The sequence below is a fragment of the Prinia subflava genome, chromosome 1 (assembly GCF_021018805.1).
Source record: "Prinia subflava isolate CZ2003 ecotype Zambia chromosome 1, Cam_Psub_1.2, whole genome shotgun sequence".
NCBI lineage: Eukaryota > Metazoa > Chordata > Aves > Passeriformes > Cisticolidae > Prinia > Prinia subflava.
In genome coordinates, this window is record NC_086247.1 from 148,486,664 (window position 1) to 148,509,543 (window position 22,880).

Genomic DNA, 22,880 nt, shown 5'->3' on the forward strand with positions numbered 1-22,880 from the left:
CTGAGTTCCCTGTACTCATAGCACCACACTGAGGTCTGTAATTCCTCACATGAGGTAAGAAGATGCCCTCAGCCACACACTGAAGCATGGCCAGACCTCTCCAGGAAAGCTGCCTGCAATACAGTCATGGTGTGGCCATGTGTTCTGGTGTTCTCCATTGCTGAACTGATCCTTTTTTTTCACAAAATTGCCCCTGGCTTGGTGCTGGGTTGAAAATAATGAGTGTGGATGGATATGAGGCAAATATGAACATTAGCAGGCATTTTAGAGAGAAAAATAGTAATAATCAGGCTGGTGGTTTTCCTGATAAGAAGCCCAGTGTAACATCACCTTATATCGACTAAAGACAACCCCATACCACAATCTTCTTGTTCAGCCTGGAGAAATACAGTTCTGGGGAGAACGTCTGGTGACCTTCCAGTCCCTAAAGGGGATTTGTAAGAAAGACGAGGACAAACTTTTTAACAGGGTCTGTTGCAATGGGACAAAGGAGAATGGTTTAAATCCAAAAGAGGATAGATTTAAATTAGAGATCAAGAAATATTTTACAATGAGGTTGGTGAGGCACTGGCACAGGTTGCCCAGAGAGGTGGTGGATGCCCCATCCCTGGAAACATTCAAGGACATCTTGGACAGGGCTCTGAGCAACCCTGGTTGAAGATGTCCCTGGTTATTGCCAAGGGGTTGGACTATCACAGAATCACTGAATTGTTTGGGATGGAAGGATCCTCTGGAGATGACTCAGTCCAACCCTCCTGCCAAGGCAGCATCACCTGGAGCAGGTGACACAGGAATGTGTCCAGGTGAGTTTGGGATGTCTCCAGAGACGGAGAACTGTGATGTCCCTTTTCCACTGCTCTGGCACTTTCAGTGTAAAGAAGTTCTTCCTCATGTTGCGGTGAAACTTCTTTGGGTTTTAGTGTGTGGTCATTGCTCCTCAACCAGTTGCTGGGCATCACTGAAAAGAGACCCCCTTGGCACCCACCTTTGAGATATTTATATGTATTAATGAGATTTTCTCCCAGTCTTCTCTAGACTGAACAGACCCAGCTCTCACAGTCTCTCCTTATAAGGGAGGTGAGCTTTTCTTCTCCAGCTAAAGACTTAAAAGGTCCTTTCTGACCCAAACCATTCTATGATCCTACGACTCAGCGATCCTTTGTCTTGGAGTCCGGGATGGTCGCCTCCAGCCAAGCTGGATGAGGGCAGATTAGTCCTTGTAGTCCCCGCGAGGGTATTCACTTTATTTTTCCACTGCTATGGGGGTAATCCCGCCTCACGCCGTGTCCCCTCACGCCGCCCCCTTCATTGAGGCGATGCCGCCATGGCGCCCTCAGGGTTGCGCCGTGAGGGGGCGCTGCGGAGCCCGCCCCGCCTCTTCCCTTCCCTTCCCGCCGCCGCCATGGCGGCCTTGCCCCGCCACCGCCGCTTCCTCGGCGGCTTCGTCTGCGGGGCCGCGGCCGGGGCCGCCGCGTCCTGCTGGGCTGCGTGGCGGCTCCTCCGCAGCCAGAGCCAGCCGGAGCCGGGCCCCGGGCGGGCTGAGGGTAAGAGCTGAGGGTAGCGGGGATGCCGCGGGCGAGGCGGGAGCAGCCGGCTCAGCGCGGCCCTGCAAGCCCCGCCGCAAAGCCTCTTCTGTCCCTAAACTATCTCCTTCCCCTCAGAAGAGCCTTTTCCCTCCTTCCCCCATTCCCGGAATGCCCAAATACTGCGGGGAGATCGTGGGGTTCCCGTAGTACTGCACCGGGCTGAGTGGGGTGGAGGTTATTTGGGGATGCTGGGCTGTGTTAACAGCGCTTCCCTTTGCACCTGCTCACGGCAGTGTTGGTGGTAGGAGAGGAATGTAGATTTAGTTTTAAACACACATTTCGGGTCAGACCTAACTAAGTTTCGGCTGTTGCTGCCCTGGATGAGCTGAGGCTCGCTTATAAAATCTGGGGTCTGGTGGGGTTCAGGTGTGGGGAGAGATGTTTGGGGCACCTGAGGGAGTGAATGGTTTTCTCCACAGTGTCAAGGCTTTAAAAGTACCGGATTGCTGGAAAGCAGAGGAAGAATGGCTCTAAAAGCATGAGTTGCTGTTCGACAGATGGCTCAAGAATGAACAAGACAGTAAGATGGATGTAAATATTCCTCTGTGAGAAAAAAAAAAATGCTTGCAAAAACCCGAGAGAATTCAGTGAAGCTTTCATTTGTTCTTTCAGCAGAGTATGAGCCTTCCCAGTGAGGGCAGGACTTGCTTGTGCCCAACGTGTAAATCTCAGTTTGTGAGGAATTTGATTTCCAGCTCCAGAGAAATGCATGTGTTGATCTCCTGGGTCTGTAACTCCTTGTTATCTGATTTGTTGTTAAACATCTGATAACTTTTCTTCTGCAGAAAGAAAATACCTGATAGCTGTTCTTCTGGAGAAAGAAAATACCTGCTAGCTTTTCTTCTGCCTTCTGTAGGCGTTAGAGTAGATGAGTTAGTCCTAGAGCTGAGATCCTCATGTTGAAACATGATGAGAACCACAACTATTTTGGCAGATGAGTTTCACTGGATAGCTCTCTTAATAGTTTTTAGGTCTTAATTGTGGCTGTAACCTCAAGTAGGTTTACACCCACTGGGATTTTTTTTCCTGTCCCATCTATGATCACATTTCATCTTTGGATGTTTTTCTGTTTATTTTTTCCTTAGAACCAATAGAAGAGGCTCTGCTGGAAAGATATGGATTTCCTGAGGCTGGAACAGAGACCAGGTGTTACACAAATCATGCACTGTCTTACGACCAGGCAAAACGGGTGCCCAGATGGGTGATTGAACACATCTCAAAGCAAAAGATGCTGGGTACGTAGGTGTTCATTTCCTTATGTTTGTGATGCTCTGAGTGGGCTTTGCTGCTCACAGAAGGAGGAGGACCCTGGAGCAGTCAGGGAGAAAAGTCCTATAGTGGTCTCTGGGAGGGAAACTCAACTTTCCTTTGTGTAACACGAATGGAGGGAAGATGAAACAGTGAAATTAACCTTTCCTTACTTGATTTGGTCTGCAAAGTTGTTCAAATGCATAAAAATGGCTCCTGCTTCCTTAGTAGTAGAGTTAATTCTGAGGTCCAGTTTATGTCAGTGGAGTCAATGCCAGTGATAACCAGAGCTTTTAATGTACAGATCTTAGAGATTTGCTCAGAGTGGGAGGAGAATGTCCATTTGTGAGATAAAAGCTGAGCAAAGGGCATCATCAATTGTTCAGAGCTAGACAGAGCATTACCTCCTCGCTGCAGCCATTATTTACTCTGATACAGTTCTCATACTCTCTCCCCTGTTCTTTATGCAAGACAGAGGCTCAGTGATTTTTTGCTGTCAGTGGTGAATGAAAGATGAGTGGTATACAGTCATTGTAAATTAAGTTCATAGCATTGATTCAGTTCTATAAGGCAGATTAGTAGTAATGGAGGTAACCATGTAATTGTAAAATGTTTTATGAAAACAATAGCCCTCCAAATATATCTTAATCACTGTCTTCAAATGACCTTTCAAAATTAAAAGCAAGATCTTGAAAACATTATGACCAACCCCTAAGTAGCATCATTGATCCCACTTCTTTCTGAGAAGAAAACAGTCACTTCAGGCTTGCTTTCAAGTGGGCCTTAACAGCTGAATTGTTAAAATGTTTTCCAAGTAATCAGATACAACTAACCTGCAAGCTGAAATTAAGCATCTTGAGGCAGTCAGTTCTGATTTATATCTGTAGCTACTGGAATTGAGATTTGAGGCAGACCTGTCTTGTTTGGGGGAGACTGAAAAGTCATGATGCAAAACCCCATACATTTTGTTGGTAAGTAAGAAGTTAAATATTTAAAACACACGGCAGAAAGAAATTAGCATTACCTGTAAATGAGATGTACAGAATTCAGATTAATGTACTGAATCCTTAAGCATGGGTCATCTGGCAAGGTGTGACAGAATCAGATCTTTTTCTCTTGTGGTTATGAAGGTTTTGTGATAATCTGACCATTTAGTGTGTTGTTCTTCAGGTGATGCAGATCGTAGGCACTGTAAATTCAGGCCAGACCCAAACATCCCTCTGATGTTCAGTGCTGTCAATGAGGACTACCTTGGCAGTGGATGGTCACGAGGACACATGGCACCAGCAGGAGATAACAAATTTTCAACAGTAGGACTTTTTTCTCCCATCTTTTTAATTTGTATTTATAGTTGGAAAGGGTCAGAAGACCCTTAGAAGTAATGTGCAATGTTCCTTGTGCAGTTTGTTATGAGCTGGAACATGATGTCATTATTGATGCACAGAGCTGGATTTGGAGTTACAAGGTCTGTTCCTGACTGAGCAGCGTGGGATGCTCTCACAGTCTGCTTCAGGCATCTAAATCAGGTGCATGCTCTGGTGACATAGCTCTCTTCATTAAATCACTCCTACATCAGCTTGTTTGGCAGAGATGATGTCTTGAACAGTGTTGCGTTAAGCCAGTCTCCTCAGCCTCTTGCATGTCACACTGTCTACCTGTAAAATGATGATAACCTTCACCAAGAAAACCCTGCAAGTCTTCAAAGCTCAGTTAAAGGGAGACAGGGACAATGATGTCATCGTGGCCAGCAGCTGCTGAGATATTTAAGGCTAGATTGGGCAAAGCAAAGATGCTGTTAAGTACTGTTCTGTATTGGCAAGGGAATTGCCTGGATGATTTAAAAGGCTTTTTCCTTTCTTGCAATGTGTATGAGGTAAATTAGACCCTTTTGCCATAGTTCTTTCAGTCTATAAAATGTCTTCACCTGCCATTTATTCAAGCTGTAAGAGAAGCATGCCTTAATGCCTTGGCTGACTTACAAAGCAGCCTTGAATTTATTGGATCCTCTTGTGAAATGTGCCTAATGCAGCAATTTGTTAATTAAGAAGCAGTTTGAATTTGTATTTCTCCAGGCAGATAGTATTCATTGGGGTCAAGTGACAGCACACTGGCATGTGGTAAATGAAAAATCAGTAGTTTTATTTCTATTGGAAGTGTCTTTGTTGTTATTTATTTGTGATTTCTCGGGAGTTTTTGCTGGTGAGCTCCCTGTGCACAGAGATCCTGGACCTGGCTTGAAATGCAGTGAAATGGCACAGTCTTTCAAATATAGGATTATAAAAACTGAATTTCACAGTCTTAATTAGTGGAGGTAGTGTTTGCTCATTATCTTAAAGACTTCTGTCAGTCCCATCACTTTGCAATAGTAGTATGTGAAAAATATTGACAAACACAGGACCTGTGAAAATTCCAGATTAAATCTTGGAATTTTTTCTCTCTGTATTTCCCTGCATATGTCTAATGTTTTAGCACCAGCTCCTTCACCTCTGGAGGTACGTGAGCTTCTGTTCAGAGATGTTTATGACACTTCTACAAGATGAAATTAAGCAGATATATGGATATTTGACCATTATGGTCTCATAAATCATTTCATTGCCTGTATGTTATGTATGTGTAAAATATTGATGAGTATATCTAATAAAACTTTTGCTTGTAAAGGAAAGAAAAAGTTAGCCATTAAGCAGTCAAATAAATGAAAAGCATGCTTGAAAGTGCCCTTCCCATTCAAAATGAAAAATGACAAGTTGCTTTCAAAGACATTACCAAACTGATGGTGGGTGATAGTAATTCCTGTGCCTCTAGAGTTGGACGTTGTTGTGCTGTTTCTGCCAGAAGAAAAAAATAGATAATTTTGCAAGGTTTTACCTCAATTGTGCACCTCTTAATCCAAAATAATTTTCCAGGTGTTCTGACTTAGGTTTTTCTGGTTTTCTGTGTTAGTAGATGTTAAAATTAAGCTAGAAATGGAATTCTGATCCACAAACTGCTACAATGTGTCTTCAGCTCATGAATGTTTCAGTGAAATCATATTGTTTTCTTTCTCTGTGCAGAGAGCTATGGCTGAAACGTTTTATCTGTCTAACATTGTGCCTCAGAATTACGAAAATAATGCTGGGTTTTGGAACAGGTGAGAAATTACTTGTAAGTAAACTAAGTGAAAAATACCAGGCAGCAGCATAAATCAAAGATGCTTTGTTTTTAAAGGTTCTTCCCATCCAGGTATTTTTGAGCAGTTGATCTGTAGATGTCATAGGAGCTCTCTCTGAAATGAAAGGCAGCTCAGTCCTCTCAATGAAAAAACAGTATAACAACTACTTTAGTTCTTTATTCAGTCAAGCTGTCGAGGACATTTATTTAAAATAGACAAAGTTATTTCTTCTGGCTAATGTGGAGTAAAAGTACCAGGCTTAAGTGTCCTTAAGTGAGTTCTAGCAGAAGCAGGAGAGAGTTTAGATCTTCCTCAAAGAAACATTTGCAGTGTGAGAGTGTTCCCGTGTCTGTGTGTGGATGTTGGCTCCCTTTGAATCGGAGAACTGAGCACTCCCCGCTGAGCCGTCGCTGCTGCAGGTCCGAGGTGTTCCTGCAGGTCCTGGCTCCCAAGGAGCACTCAGGCAGCATCTCTGTCACTTGTCAGTGCTGACTGGATTGGCTTTGAGGTGGAGTGGTTGATAAATTTAAACTTGCTTCATGTAAGATTTTTATTCTTCCCTTCCTTTGAGAAGAGAACATAGTAAAAGTAGCATTCATCCAGTGCTTCTTGCGTAGCACTTACAGAATGTGAAGGCTCAGAAACAGCAGGGGAAAATCAGAGATTTCTCAAGGTTCCCTCAAGGGAAGGTCAGCAAAATTATGTACAGTGCTGTAATAAAAGTCCATCAAAACTGCATCATCACTCATCTACACACTGCTTTCCTGTTTTACAAGAGTGTGTATAAAATCAGATGGGCCATTCAGTAAGGTTATATTGTTTTATAGACAAATAAAATGCCATAACATTTTAAGACGGTTTTTTTCTTAATAACTCAAGTGTTTGAGCATAAATTTCCCTTATACCAAAGCTAGGCATTTGTACCAATTTAAGGTAGGGAAACCCTCTTTGTTTCCCTTAAGCAGGATCTCTGCCTAATCAGGAAATCGTGGGGAGTGTTTGAAAATTTCCTCTGGCACTATCAACCCTGCAATTTAAGCAATTATTGCCACTTTTTCCCAACCCCAGCATCCTGTTCCCAGAGTTTCAATGCGTGAAAAAGGCAGCGATGCCACTTTTTTTTGTCAGTCATTTCTTTAATAATAAATATTTTTAAGGATGGAAGATGGGTTAGGAGTGGTCAGCTGGGACAGACAAGGGGAGAGCAGGACTGTAATTATCCAGCAAGCTGTTGATAGTAACTGCTGGACTGGTTCTGTGGTGCCCTCTAACTCCACCTTAGTATTCCTCATTCTCTTCCAACTGATATTTAACTGTTTTCTGTGATTTCTTGGTCACTGCAATCTCTTCCTTCCTGCCACCAACAGCAGTTTTCTCCCTAGCTGCATTTATTCCCATTCTTTCCAGGTCCTGTATTGCCCTGCCATGGGACAGCCCAAGGAGCTGGGCTGCTTGGAAGCAAAGCTGGTGGCAGTAGGAGAAGAATCCCCTTGTAGTCAATGCTTTGGTGTATCACATGAAGAAAGGGCTCATTCTTGCTCATTCTCATTTGTGTGGCTCATTCGTGCTGATACAGCTCACTAGCCCAGAACCAAAAAAAATACTGGTTTTGTTCATCTGTTGGTGCCAGATGAAGAATGCTCAAGTGGCCCAAGGGGGAGGTGTGAGGAACAAGAATAAGAGAAGAGGGTGAAATGTGCCCCTTTCAGAGGCAGCCAGATCTGCTGGGATGATCTGGTTCATACTGCTCTGTCCATTTGTGAGAAATGCAACTCTTACCTTTGTAGAGGACAGTGCTTGCACACTGTATGTGATTTCTGTAACATTTGGGGTGTTAGATCAAAGATGTGCTGTAATTATAGAATTACAGAATTATTTGAATTGAAAGGGAGCTTAAATATCACCTAGTTCCAACTCTCCTGCCATGGGCGGGGACACCTTTCCCTAGATCAGATTGCTCAAAGCCTCATCCAACCTGGCCTTGTTAATCTTTTGTTTTCTGTAAAACAGGTGTGATCCAGAAGCCTTCTTATTTGAGAAATACTATATGCTGTAAACTGAATCAGTTTAAAAAGCAAAAATCTGATAGTATTTCTGGAGTTGCTACTTCATTTTTGAACAGTTTTATAGATATGGAAAAGAAAAAGTAGAGTTAGTGGAAATGGCACACAGAAACTTTCCCTAGTACTTGAGCTACAGAAAGAACTGTGTTGCAGAACTTTGATTCCTTGGGGAGAAACACACAAATCCAATAATATGATAAAACCTTTCAAAGTAAAAATGCCTCAACTTGCTGTTTAGAACAATTCTATTTTTCTAATCCCAAGTGACCACCAACAGTATATTTCTAGTGTCAAGTGTGGGAGTAAGTAGAGAACTCAGCTACTCAGACATGTGCTAAGGCTGCAGAAACCAGTTTCAGATGTATGCAGTAACATATGTCTATCTGTAAACAAATGAACCTTGATTACAGAGGACAAATGGGAAGCAGGACTTGGGCCTACATTTTATATTCTTTGCTTGTAAATCACTCAGATGAATCTGGAAAAATGCTCCCTGTCAGTAGTGCACAGTGTGTCTCTAAGATTAAATCTTCCCAGCTAACTTTTCCCTGTGACAATATGTTCCAGAATGGAAATGTACTGTCGAGAATTGACTGAGAGATTTGAAGATGTTTGGGTTGTTTCTGGACCTCTTACCTTGCCTCAAACTAATGGTGATGGAAAGAAGAGTGTTACTTATCAGGTATGTATAAATGTTGCTGGGATAATAGTGCAGTAGTAATTATTTATTAAATATTGATGTCATAACTTGATAAAACAAAAGTTGGGCATCTTAGTACAGGCAAAATGTATAAAACATGCAATACTTGTTGAGACAAGATTAGCAGAAACGTTACATCTAGCCTATACATGAAAGGGCATAATTTTAAAATACTTTGTTTGTTTATAGAGATTTATCTCATATCCACAGTCAGCAGTAGAACTGTTTATCCAGTCAGAGTCAGTGGGGTTTGCTAATGCACAGGCATCTGTTCAATCAATTTCTTCATGTGCTTTAGGAACAGTGGAAAGCAAAGGTAGCATGGGTCTCTCAAAGCTCTGCAGGGTGTTGGAGTGCCAGTGCTCTCGTAATTTCACCAGCAGTTGTTTGGTGCTACACCATAGGCATGGATGAGGCCTTGCAGCTGAGATTCTGAGCATGCCAGAGTCACTTGGAAGAATTCACTCTAGAGCAGTGTCAATACTGATACAGTACTGATACTCCCCTTTTAGCCCCCTGTTTTTATTACTTGCTTAAAATCCTCTGAAGATTTATCATGCACAGTTTGTAGTCCCATCACTGACAGACAGATGGGACAGGGTATGAAGCTGAGAGGTGAATTGTTGCTCTGCACCCAGACTTACTCTTAGTAGGCTTGTGTTTAGACATCTGTAAGGTTTGAGCATAGTAAGTTACTCAAGGGAGTGTTGCCTTCTGCCCCCACTGCAATGAGATATTATTGCAATTTGCAGTTGTAGATGAAAGCTGGCATAATGCAAATAATAAATGCTGCGTTTTGCACCTCTTGAAAAACACTTTTCCTTGAAAATAAGTAATTGGATCAACTGCAGCTTCAGCTCATGAGCAATTCAGCTTCCAGTCAGTTCTCTGAGGAGCAATGAATGAGCTTGCCAAAACAACCCTGTTTCAGAGGGATGTGAGACACAAGAGGCAGAGATGTTCAACTTTCAACAGTGGCCTGTTCAGCAGTAAGAGTTAGGCACTATTCTCCTTTGTAAATACATAGCTGATTTCCATTTGATTGAACTTGGAACTCAGTCATGATGGAATGTGATTGTTCCTGTTTGCTTTTACCTTTTTACTTCTTGAGAAGCTTCCCTTATGTCCCCAGCCACACATGTCAAACCTTGATTGTCACAGAATCACAGCTTTGGATTTGTGTTTCTTATTTTGGGGGGGAGTTATGAAAGTGCAGTAGTAATAAGTTACCTTCTTCGTTTTTAGTGGCAGTTCCAAACTTCAGCTCTCACCACATCTTTGTGAGGGAGATGCAGACTGTGCACTCTATATCATTTTTCAAATGGATAAATAAACAAGCCATGGTTAAGGGATATGGCCAATGCCAGATGATAAATTAGTGACAAAGCCAGCTTTAGATTGGCAATCATCCTGTCCAGCCACAAGTGTTCACTTCACAATTGCCCCTTCTACTTTCCAGGCCTTTCTTGTGCCTTTCTTTTGTCTGCCAGCACTGATGACTGTCAGATTCTTCCACAAAATGCTTAATTACCCAGTGCAATAGAAAACCATCCAGACTGGGTTTACTGGGCTTGTTTTGTACTGCTGTAGAAAGATTGAGGCAGCACACAGAGTGCTTCTGGTGACAGCATGAGCTATGTCCAAAAGCACATAGCTGGAAGCAGGAGGGAGATGTTCCCTCTCAACAACCTTTAACTGAGCATTTGGATTCCTGTCACTCAGAATGGTACAGAGTTCTCCAGGCTTGCACAAAGCTTCCTTGTAGCTGTCAGGATATTGCATTTATTTTTCATCCTTAAAAAATATATTCATCTTACATAGCAAAGAATTAAAAATCCTGAGCTGACTTCAACATTTTATAAGTGAAAATCATTTCCAGGAAGAAGTTAAATCATCTATCAACTGCATCTATCACTGGCTTCACTTTAATCTTGCTCGTCTTTTTCTCGTTCTTCTCTAGAGAAAGTGTTTGCTTAGAAGAGGAAGATTGCATTTTCTGAAAAATGATTGTCATTCTCAGTCTTGGTTTTGAAATGTAAATTTTAGTATTCCACAGGTAAAAATCAGAGCAGACACTGCATCTTACAGGCTTTATTCAAAATAACTTGATACCTGGATGCAGTGGTAAAATAATAGTGGCACAAAATGCCCATGCTGCTATGATTCTCATCTCGTTCAGTTCTTGTCTTTGTCTTCATCTTTGGGTTTGATGACAACACAGATCTTTTAGGAATGTTTTACCAGTTTTGGTCTTAAAATGACCTGAAGTTCAGAGTGGGATTGAAAATGATGAAGTGATGGTGTTCCTGTTTGTGTGTCACCACTTGTTCACATTCATAACTCCTTTTACTCAGTGTCCTATAGTGAGATTAATTATGTAAATTGATTTTTTTAAGTACAGATAATGCTGTCTCCAGGTGGGAAAAGGAAAATAACTATTTTTTGGAGTTTTTGTTTGTTTGTTTAAAATATTAAATTGTTTGATTTGAGTCCCCTAAATAAAAACAGGCAGGGAATGTTGGGGTTCTTTTATTTTGAAATTTCTTCGTGGCTTAAGTTTTTGTGCTTTGCATTGCAGTTGTACTTTGAGGAGAGAGAGACTTGAGAGTAGAGGGGTTTGTTGGGGTTTGTTTGTTTGTGGTTTTTTTTCAACACATACACTTAGGGGAGGGAACACAATGTGTCAAAGCACTGGAGAGAGGTTCTTTTCAAACAGACACCTTGGATATAATTGCAATCACTGCCATTGATTTTGGTAGTCTGGGATTCTGCCCCTAAAGGAAGAACACTAAGGGTTGTGAAGGGAAGGTATCTCTTAGCTGTCTTTCAGAGTGAACTTTGCTAAATTCACATAAAGGACTTCAGATTGAAAGGGGTTTTAGTCCTCATTGTTTGGGCCTGAGAAGCTGATGTGAGAAGATGTCCTTTCCTTTGTCTGTGCCGTTCAAGGAGAAGTGCTGCAGCACACACCAGAGTGCCAAACTCACAACCTGTAATCTGCCAATGCCACTGTTAAGGCTCAGCTCCTCTCCAGTGTTTTTGTTCTCTCAGGCTAGAGATGTGAAAAGGAAAAAAAAAGAAACACAGAAGTGCTGCAGTGAATGTGTGTGCGTTGATTTGTTTCAGATCTTCTCTTCAATCTTAGTTTCCTTGTTTTTGGCTAAAGGAGTGGTGAAATATGTATCCATGGTTTTACATGCTGGTGTTTTTCTCATCAGACATCCAAAAAGGTTATTTTTAGATCACTATAGAGGAGAAACAGAGCATCAGTCGTGGCTTTGTTCCCAGTTCCTGCTTGGACTCTGGTACCATTTGCTCTTTAATTCCAGAAAGAGAATTAACCTTGAGCTCCTTAGATGCCAGCATTGTTCTATCTACTGGCTGAACTTGTGGTATCCTCAGCTATGTTCTGTCATTTCATCTGTCTCCAGTGGAGATTTTTATTGCAAAGAGTAGATTGATGACTGTGTTTGGTGTCTGGAAAACATATTTTGAGAATATATGTAGAATAGAATGCCAACAGGAAAAATCTGTTCTGTGTCATTGGAGAGGCAGATGCAGGTTTTTCATCTTTGTCCAGATCAAATCAAAATGACATTGTCTTGTTTTATACATTACTGCTCTCCAGTGACTGTCACTTTAGTGATTTTCCTCTGTCAGCAGATTTGGAGTTTGAAATACAAATTTTGCAATAATTAACTACATCATGCTCAGTGCTCCGCCCTCCCTATTCCCAAGGCCATCCTAGTGAATGCTAATTTAAGAAGAATGAGCTGTGGCTGGCAAATGAAAATGCAGTTTGGATAACATTTTGTTTGTTATTTGAAAAAGACATTTTAATGTACTTTTTACTGATACATGAGGTTCATACTGGAATCATGTTTGCTGTTTAACTTTCTAAACTGAATCACCAGGTTGGGCCAGAGAGGCACAATAACCATTCCAGAAGGTACAGTTTTCATCTGTGTCTGTGGCAAATAACTGGGAAACAAATTGCACCTCTCAGATATAAGATGGTATGTTGTGGTTTTATCCAGTTAACTTTCAGAGCTAGTAGAGGTTGTCTCCTACAAAGATACTATAGGGGAAGGAATACTTGTTAAAGGGGGAAATAAATCTGAGAATTATCCCTTGTTTGTTGGCTGCTCTGAGTTGTCCCAAGGCTACAGAAGTTACTGGATGTAGGTCCATTATAGATGTCCCATAAACTTTATGCAAAGGGCTCAATCTTAGATCAGCTGGTGTAAACCACCAGAGCTCAACCTTAAATTCAGATGTCAGGTACACATGAATGGAACAGACACTGGCTTAAGGTGGGAGAAGAGACACTGAAGGTGCAAGAGAGATTAATTGAGATGGCTTTTATTTAGCACTGTACCCATCCTGAAGGTAGTGCTGCTAGAGGAAAAGGGGTGTTAAGGACCATGGTGGATTCATTTTTAAGTTAATCTAAGTGGATTCTGTGGAAGCAGTAGTCTGTCATCATGTAAATATAACTTATTACATACCTGATATATATACATACCCTCTTTATTAAAGAAAAGTAAAGAGGGGTTAGGACATCTGTCTTTTCATGTCCTAACTGTATATTCAGGAACAACTTTTTTTTACCATCTTTTTAAGATTGCCAAATGATTTGGCAATAGCAATCAGACCAGCCATAACAAATTAAATTTTCCTGAAGTACATATATTTGCATTTTGGAGTGCTTGTCTGTGCAGATTGTTACTGTGATTTTGATCTGTAGTGTTTTCTGGTTTGTGTGTTGCTAGGTCTGCCTTCACACCCCTCAGTTCTTCTCAGTGCCATCTGACAGAGCTCTCTCAAATATTGGGGGAAAACACTCTCAGCAGAATCAGTGCTGCCTAACAAACCCAGAAGGAGCTTGAGTGGAGGCAGTTCATGCTGTCACAATGATGGAGTAAATAAAGTTACACTGATAGTAAATGGAATGTTTTGTACTGCCAGAAAGTCTGTTTCTCTACAGAATTCAGTATCAAATTATAATAAAGCTCTGGGTTGTCAAACATGGACATGGTCAGAATCACGCTTGGGGGACAGGAATGTTTCCTTGAATTCTGTCCACCAAGAAATGTGATGGAAGTGTTAATTTTGCTACTGCCAGGTGGAGGGGGAAGGACTCTGGCACAGGGAACTGGGTGTGCTTCTTTTCAGACAGTTCTGTGTGCAGTTCTGGCTCAGTTCTAAACTCAGGTTAGAAATCCACAGAGAGTGAAGAAACAGCTCCTGGAGTGTCAAGGGGATTTCTGGACCTGACATTTTAAAGCATTTGATGGTAGCATCATCAAATGGAAGGGCTCTGCAGTGTGTGCTGGTGGTTAAGGCATAATTGAGTATGATTTCTGTTTGCCAGGTTCTGAGAGAATCAGGGATAATTGACAATTCAGAGCTGGCTCTCACTGATGAAGGGCTCATTAGTTCCTTCTGCTGATTCTGTGCACAGTGGATTTTCAGTTTCTAGTCACTAGGTGGCAAAATACCACTTTTGGATTCACGAGCCCTTTATTTTAAAAATTATCCATACTCTTGCAGAGGAAGACAATCTTTTTGCAATCTAGGAAGCTGTAACAAGTCCAGTGTGAAACTAAAATTTGATAACATTGGTTTGTGTTTAAAATTTCCAGTAAAAGTAACACTCTATTTTCTTCTCATATAATCTCAACTGTTTTACCATTATACTTCTTATATTCCTTTTCACTTGTTCATGGAGTTTTCTCAAAAACTCCAAACTGACATTTTTAGGAGCTGCCTTGTATTTTTCTGATTACCACCATAAATATGGTATTAGTTAATGCCAGATGATTAACCTTACCCTAGATGTCATTAGCAAATGTCTTTATTATTTATTTTTATACTTAAGGACTCCGAAGGTATTATCAAATTTGCTTTCTCTGTTTTTAAAATTTGCAGTCAAGAACAGGATTTGGCCAAAATTGAGAAGAGAGCCAAGCTTAAGACAAATCCTCATCCAGTGACTTGGCTGTGAGATTGAAATTATCAAAGCTCTCTGAATTCTCTCTGGTTTAATAAATATTCTGCCCTTCTCTGTCCCTGTGAGCTCTTTAGATTTCTTTTACAACTGCTCACCAACCCACTTGTTTTAGTGATGTGTAAACATCTCTGAATGTCAGGAATTGCACACATTTTAATGGCCTGCCCTCGTGACAGCTGTCCACTTTTAATTGGGCTTTGGGAAGAATAACAAATCCACACGCACTTGTGGAATATCAGTAATGACAGAAAAATAATAAACACTGCTCTGAAAATGACATTATGATAATGTTACATTATTTGGAGATACCAGTTCAGTCAAAGAAACAAAACAAAAATGAAAGCACTAAGTAGCTGCAAAAATTTAGGGCAATGCACATTTTTACATTGAATTGATACAGACAGCAAAGTATTTGAAATTTCACGTTGGTTTCTCAAATAATGATGGGAAAGAAATATATTTAATGCTATAAAAAGAAGGCTTTTAGCTTGAGTGTCTTTTTTTTTTTGATGTTATGAGCCTGTTGAAAATTTGGAAGATTAAGCAGAATTTTATAGCAGTAGCAAAATGGGAATTTTCAAAGGATTGCACAAAAATTTGCTTTGTGGGCTGTTACCAACACAGTGTGAAAGCATGTGAGACAGCAGTGATTTCAACAGGCCATTGCTTTATTTTCTTGCTTGTATTGGAGCACAGAATTCCTTTCAGAATCACAGATACTCTTAAAAAACTGCTGCTCTTCTCCAGCTGGGACAAAAAGCTGTTTCAGGCCTTGATTTCTGAAAGATCATCTGCTGCCTGTGGATAGACAGGCACAAATCAAAGTCAACATCTGTGCATGGATAATCTTGAACCATTTTCCATCCTGTTCCAGTAGGAGCACATGCTCTCTGCCTCTGCCAGGCAAAGAACTGAGATAAATGGGATGGTGCAGTTCTGGACAGTGAGTGAGGCTGCTGAAGTTTGGGAGGAAAATCCTCTAGGTGGCAATAACAAATGGGATTGTGGAGTTTGTTTTTCCTGCCTCTTTCTCCTATCCCAAATTTCACTTTTGCAGGATCACGCTTCTCTCTCTGGCAGTTGAGCTGGTGGGGGAGCAACTCTGGGGAAACATTTCTCTGCAGCTTCTCTGTTTACTCCCATAAAACAGCAAAGTGGGGGATATTACAGGGAGCAGTGATGGAAATATTTTGCCGTGCTCCAGAACTGCATTTCCTTTTTTAACCACAGTCATTGGGTCACACTGCAGAAATTACTGGTGATGTGTCCTGGGCATGGTGCACATAAGTGTTAAACTGCACAAAAAGCCATTTATTCTTAGTCATGCATATTTACTCTGTCAGAGAAATCAGGCACTGCCCTTTGATGGTGTTCTTTTCCTACAGAATTATCTGGAGACAGAACTTTTATGCCCTGTTTTGAGTAAGGAAGGGACACCTGTGGACTCTGGAAGTTTGGCAGGCTGAAGATGGTTTTAACTGCTTTAACAGTATTAGCTCTCATTGCAATAGTAGTTTTCTGCTGCTCAGAGAAGTTGGTATGAAGCCTGTGCACTGCTTAAATTCTGTTTAAATTCTCAAAAGAGAGTTTACATGGAACTGAAATGGTACGTAAGTTACATATCTGACCATTACATGTATGGAGTTGAATTTAGATCTACACTTCTCAAAAGGCCAGCCTTCCCTTCGTTTTGAACTCTAGCCCTCTCTGTTTCTTCTCCTCTCTTCCTGGGTGTTCATATTATGCATAAATGTGCATTATTTCACATAGAATATATATATTTGCATAATATTACATAAGCATCAGGTCTGTTTTCCCTTAACACCCACTTGAGGCATTCAGCATTTCCATCTCATACCTGTTTTGTGTGCAGCTCTATTCATTCCCCAGCCTCTCTCTCCACCCCCTCAGCCTCAATCCCCAGTTCCCTCAGCTCTCTCCACACACGTTCACCTGTTTGTTTTACATATTCCTGTACCCCCTGACTGAGATCCTTGTGCAGCTCCATCTGTGTGCTCGCCCTTCCTCGGGTCTTTTGTGCACCAGAGCGAGGATGCCGGGATGTGGATGTGTGTGGGAGGTGTGGAGAGGCAGGGAGCTGAGCTAAGGAGGGCCTGGTATATATCCATGGATTTGTAGTGGGAAAAGTGTGCAAAGAGGCCTGGGGAAGGCCATACTGCAGGGATGCTGCAGGTCAGGAGATCATTGGCCCAGGGAGATGCTGAAGACTGGGGTTTAGCCTCACTGCTGCCTTCCCTCAGGAGGCTACAGCCCCCTCCTCCTCTTCCTCACATTCCTCAGGAATTTGCAGGAGGTGGGATTGCAGTGCAGGGCTCTGCAAGCTCCCTGCTCCAGGGGACAAAAGCAGCCCCAGCCTCCTGCCTTTGGTTTTCCTTGGGTAAATATGGAAATACAAACTCCTTACTCTCCCCTTCAGGGGTTTTCTTGGCTCCCTGCCTCTCACCCCCAGTATTTTGCAGGTACCCCCCAGCTTTAGTGCCACTGATCCCAAATAGGTTAAAACTCCCAGCACCATTAATTTTGTAATTCAGTGTTAACACACCAGATACAACAGTGTGTTGTTGCATTGGTTTTAGTACATTTTAGCATTACCTGTGCATCAGTCAGTTTTGATTATTTATAGTGTTGGTTCTAGGGAGCTGTAGCTCTGGTTTTACATACACAGAATGCTAAATACAAAGTGCTTTGACACTCAGGAGTTTTTCTTTCATTTTCCTATCAACATATCTGTCATCGTTGAAACCGAGAGGAGATTTGGCATGAGGCATTTATTCCTTAACCAGTTTCAGTGACTGTTTGATGTCTAGGCAGAGTGTTTTTTGGGAGGAGGTTGATGGCATAACCATGATAATTTTTGTAAGAAAAAAACCCCCAAATAATCCAACCCCCCCTCAAAAAACCAAAACCCAACCCAACAACAACAAAAAAACCCCAAAAAAACCCACAAGAACAAGCCCACCAAAAACCACACAACCCCTGCCTCCCCCCAAACCCAAACAAACAAAAATGTTTAAACTACAGCAAAACTATTAAATAGCCTAATTTAGAGCAAGGGAGGGAAGTATTTTAGAACACAGTAAAGAAATCTAAGAGCATGTGTTTTCCAGAAAAAGGAGTAATGTTTCTAGTACATTATTGCACAAAATATGAAAAAAAATTATCAGAGTTCTCCTAAAGGTACTTTGGTTTTGGTCTAACCAGTAAGACCTTAGGACCAGTCATTTAAAAAACTGGCAACAGAGGTAGAGGACAAAAATCACTGAAATAATTTGTAGCTCAAATTTAATTAACTGTTGGAATAGACCAACATGAACCTTGATTCAGTAGCCACAGGCAAAATTTAATTTTAAAAATGTATTTTATTTGCAGAAGGGCTGAGTACACAGAAAAAGGTGTCCTTAGGAAGTATTTATTATGTGATTGAGTTATACTCAGTGTATAAGTGGACAAGGCATGTCTGAACTATTGACACTGGATTAGTTTGTAAATAATGTGATAAATACCTGCTTTCCCTGAAATGGTGTTTTAATTGTATCTAACAAAAGCTGTCAAAAAAATCAAAACAATCAGTCTTTGCTTTTGCAGGTGTTGCAAATCCTGGAAACAGCACCAAATTACTGGATTTTATATATAGAATAAAATGCCTCTGTAGTTTTTGTAAGACTGTTTCTGCTGTTGCAATTAGAATAAAAGCATGCATTTGAGAAGGGTACTTACAGAAGGGTTATGCAAAACTCAGATTTTTCATGTATGAGCTTGTTACACTCTCTTAAGATGACAGATTCAGTTCAGTGATAGCGAAGAAACAAAAAAGCCTAATTCAGTGCATGCATGAGCAGAACTTTTGAGTCCTGGAGAGATTGCATTTGCCATCAATAGGGGTATTCCCTTGGAATTATCCCTGGCACAGGGTGGGGTTCCTCCTGTGTACGTGTGAGTGTGAGACTTTAACAGTCTTGATCCTCCACTCTTGGGGCTCCCCTTAAATCCCTGGATCCTGGGCTGAGGGACACAAGAGCAAACCAAATATGTACAAGCACTGAAGTTGGGTTGTAGGGAATTTATGGAAGAAATTGGTGCTTTTTCTTTGGATAGGCTTCTCTTCCGAGAAGATACTGAGTCACTGAATGTACTTTATATCTGGATCCCCTCAAAAATGCTTACTTACATAAAGTAGCTTTTAAATGCTACCTGGGTCTGGGTAACAGAGAGAGAAAATAATAAGTGACAGATGGTAACTGAGAGTTGATTTGAAATGTGTATTAAAACCTCCATGAATGGGAACTGTCAGATCAGGAACTTCTATTGTGTGTTAAAATATAAGTTATTGTAGTTACAAAAGCAAGAGGGGCTCCAGAGAGAGGGAACATTAAGGTGTGGTGCTTAGGGACATGGTTTAGTGGTGGACTTTGCAGTGGATTAATGATTGCACTTGATAATTCTAAAGGTCTTTTCCAACCAAAACAACTCTATGATTTTGTGTCTGTGACAGTCCTTTCCTTTTGGCAGGTGATTGGAAAGGATGACGTGGCTGTGCCATCCCACCTGTACAAGGTGATCCTCGCCAGGCGGAGCCGCGCGTCCTCAGAGCCCCTGGTCCTGGGGGCTTTCGTGGTGCCCAACGATCCCATAGGCTTCAGCCACCAGCTCACTGACTTCCAAGTCAGCGTTGAGGACCTGGAAAGAATGTCAGGTTTAGTTTTCTTCCCCCAGGTGGACAAGACCAAAGATGTTAAAGATCTCTGTGAGGTGGATACCTGCAAACTGATGGGCTTCAAGGAGTTCACGCTGTACATCACTGCCCGCAAGGTGCAGAGCGCCCGGACACTGCGCCGGCTGGAGAAAGCCATGGCAGAGTTACAGGAGGCAGGAATTGAGCCTGATGAGTATCTCCTAAAGCTTTACAAGAAGAAGGAGGAGGAGCTGCTGCAGGAAAAACCAGTAGCAGCTAGAGAGGGGAGAGCTGGCTGAGTATTCAGGAAGTTGTTTGGGTTTTTGGAAGGGGGAACTGAAGGCAAACACGAAGACAAGGGCTCCTGGAATCATCTTTTTTTGAATTGTGAAAACAATAAAGAAACATTTGGAAGCTGACGGGTTTGGAATAGTGCTCATTCTTGTGTAAGACAATGCAAGCACGTGGTTTGCTGCTCTGCTTAGGTATAGGAAGTGTAAATGATCCTTTCTGAGTAGATCACTGGACCTCCAGGAAAGGCTTTGTGCTATTTTCCACCTGGGATGTCAGACTTAGGGTTTGTGTGGAATCCCTTCTAGGAATATCACAAAAATAGACAGTAGACACCTTGGGAGTACAACTGGAGCGTGTTTAAATGGAATTCTGCCTGCAAATGTCTCTCACTGCAGTGCTGTAGAAGCAATTGTACTTTCTGGAATATTTTGAAAATTAAATTAATTAAGAAATATTTCATTTAACACTTTTATTAGAGACATCTAAAACATAATCTGGTCTTTCCTTTGTTGGATTAACCCAAACCTCTCCTGATCTTATGTGCTTTGGATGCTTCAGTGTGTCTGGAGCTCACAATTATTGTCATTTGTGGCAAACTTACTCCATCGTGTATAATTCTGCAATTTTTTGGTAAGAAAACCCCAATATAACTAAAGTTTAATCAAGTGCCTACTAGTGTTTTCACAAATTAATGGAAGCTTAATGTTTAATTTTTCACCACTAAGTTTGGATAAACATGTTTTCTTGCATTTTGTTTGATTTCAGAGGTGATCACCACGTTGTTTTTGATTGTCGTCGTCGGTCACTGTCTTTTTTCTCATCATCAGCCTTTGGACTATAAACTGTGGAACAAAACTTGTTTATTGACTGAAAATGCATTTCCAGTTCTTTTTCAGTGGCAGCTGATGTTTATCAGATTTGCATCTACTTGGAAAATTAAATGAAAATGTTTTTCTTTAGTTTCATACTTTATTTGTGCAACTTACTGTGACTTGTATCCTCTGACATCTTACATCTGGAAAAGAAGAGTAAAATCTGGAAATGTTTAGAATTTTTTTTTGATGGTGAGAATTGACAGACATTTGGAGTTGGTGGCATAAAAACACCTTCAGTAGTTTTCACATGAAAGAAGGGTCACGTAGTACCTGGCTGAATGGGGCTGTTTTCACAAAGGATGAATCAGGAGCATTATTTGGATGCTGTGAATCATCAGCTGGGGCTTCTAAGAACTCTCTTAAGTTTCCTTCTTCTCTGCCCAGTTGCAGTATTCCAAAGCACCTCATAAAGTGGGCTGTGATTCCCATGACACTTCCATGTTTGCCAAGAACATGGACTCAAAATCCAGACATTTAAATCTAGAGAAGTGTCACTACTTAAGGACTTCATAAAAGCCTACTGCACACATGAATTAGAGAGAAATTGGGTGAAATCCTGACAAAGTGTTTGCTCATTTTGATTTTAGCCCAGAATTGTGTTGTAACTCCTATCACATGTAGCAAAAGCAGTCAACTGCAAAACAAGAAGCCACATTTCCCTTTGCAGAATGTGGGAGATGTCAGGGTGGGGTGTTGCCTGCAATAACAAAATGCTTAATTCTTCATGTGCCTCTTGGTGGTCCAGTGAGTGTTTCACTGGAATCTAGGCAGCCTTTGGGCACTGCTGTGGTGTCACCCTTTGAAACAAGTACCTGATCATTGCCCTTTGCATTCTCTTTTTCCCCATTCTTTGAATTATTTATGTTTTTAATTCAGCCTTCCACCTTCCTCTTCGTCGTTTCAGCTGAGAGGTTACAGATCTCCCGTGTGGTGTTCACATGCCCATGGATGGCTGAAGCAGATCTCAGTGCTACAGATTTGTGTCCATCCAGAGCAAAAACCTGCCTTGGGACAGTGCCAGGTGTGTGTGAGGAACTCATGTGTGTGTGAGGAGCTCAGGTGTGTGTGAGGAGCTCAGGTGTGCGTGAGGAGTTCAGGTGTGCGTGAGGAGCTCATGTGTGTGTGAGGAGCTCAGGTGTGTGTGAGGAGCTCAGGTGTGCGTGAGGAGCTCAGGTGTGTGTGAGGAGCTCAGGTGTGTGTGAGGAGCTCCAGGTGTGCGTGAGGAGTTCAGGTGTGTGTGAGGAGCTCAGGTGTGTGTGAGGAGCTCAGGTGTGCGTGAGGAGCTCAGGTGTGTGTGAGGAGCTCCAGGTGTGCGTGAGGAGCTCAGGTGTGCGTGAGGAGCTCCAGGTGTGTGTGAGGAGCTCAGGTGTGTGTGAGGAGCTGAGGTGTGTGTGAAGAGCTCAGGTGTGTGTGAGGAGCTCAGGTGTGTGAGGAGCTCAGGTGTGTGTGAGGAGCTCCCGGTGTGTGAAGAGCTCAGGTGTGTGTGAGGAACTCAGGTGTGTGAGGAGCCCCAGGTGTGCATGAGGAGCTCAGGTGTGCATGAGGCGCTCGTGTGTGTGAGGAGCTCAGGTGTGTGTGAGGAGCTCTGTGTGTGTGTGAGGAGCTGAGGTGTGTATGAAGAGCTCAGGTGTGCATGAGGAGCTCAGGTGTGTGTGAGGAGCTCAGGTGTGTGTGAGGATCTCCAGGTGTGCATGAGGAGCTCAGGTGTGTGTGAGGAGCTCAGGTGTGTGTGAGGAGCTCCAGGTGTGTGTGAGGATCTCCAGGTGTGTGTGAGGATCTCCAGGTGTGTGTGAGGAGCTCCAGGTGTGCGTGAGGAGTTCAGGTGTGTGTGAGGAGCTCAGGTGTGTGTGAGAAGCTCAGGTGTGTGTGAGGAGTTCAGGTGTGTGTGAGGAGCTCCAGGTGTGTGTGAGGAGCTCAGGTGTGTGTGAGGAGTTCAGGTGTGTGTGAGGAGCTCAGGTGTGTGTGAGGAGCTCAGGTGTGTGTGTGAGGAGCTCAGGTGTGCATGAGGAGCTCAGGTGTGCATGAGGAGCTCAGGTGTGTGTGAGGAGCTCAGGTGTGCGTGAGGAGCTCAGGTGTGTGTGAGGAGCTCAGGTGTGAGGATCTCCAGGTGTGTGTGAGGAGCTCAGGTGTGTGTGAGGATCTCCAGGTGTGTGTGAGGATCTCCAGGTGTGTGTGAGGATCTCCAGGTGTGTGTGAGGAGCTCAGGTGTGTGTGAGGAGCTCAGGTGTGTGTGAGAAGCTCAGGTGTGTATGAGGAGCTC

General features: G+C 42.3%; 1 protein-coding gene across 1 annotated transcript; it reads left to right on the forward strand.

Annotated features, from left to right (window-relative positions):
* The first annotated feature begins 1,309 nt into the window (after positions 1–1,309).
* EXOG (exo/endonuclease G) lies at positions 1,310–19,870 on the forward strand. The gene is made up of 6 exons (XM_063416462.1): positions 1,310–1,544; positions 2,672–2,821; positions 4,005–4,144; positions 5,885–5,961; positions 8,613–8,727; positions 19,289–19,870. The coding sequence occupies exons 1-6, from the start codon at positions 1,325–1,327 to the stop codon at positions 19,748–19,750; spliced, it is 1,164 nt and encodes a 387-aa protein (XP_063272532.1). The 5' UTR covers positions 1,310–1,324; the 3' UTR covers positions 19,751–19,870.
* The last annotated feature ends 3,010 nt before the right edge of the window (positions 19,871–22,880 follow it).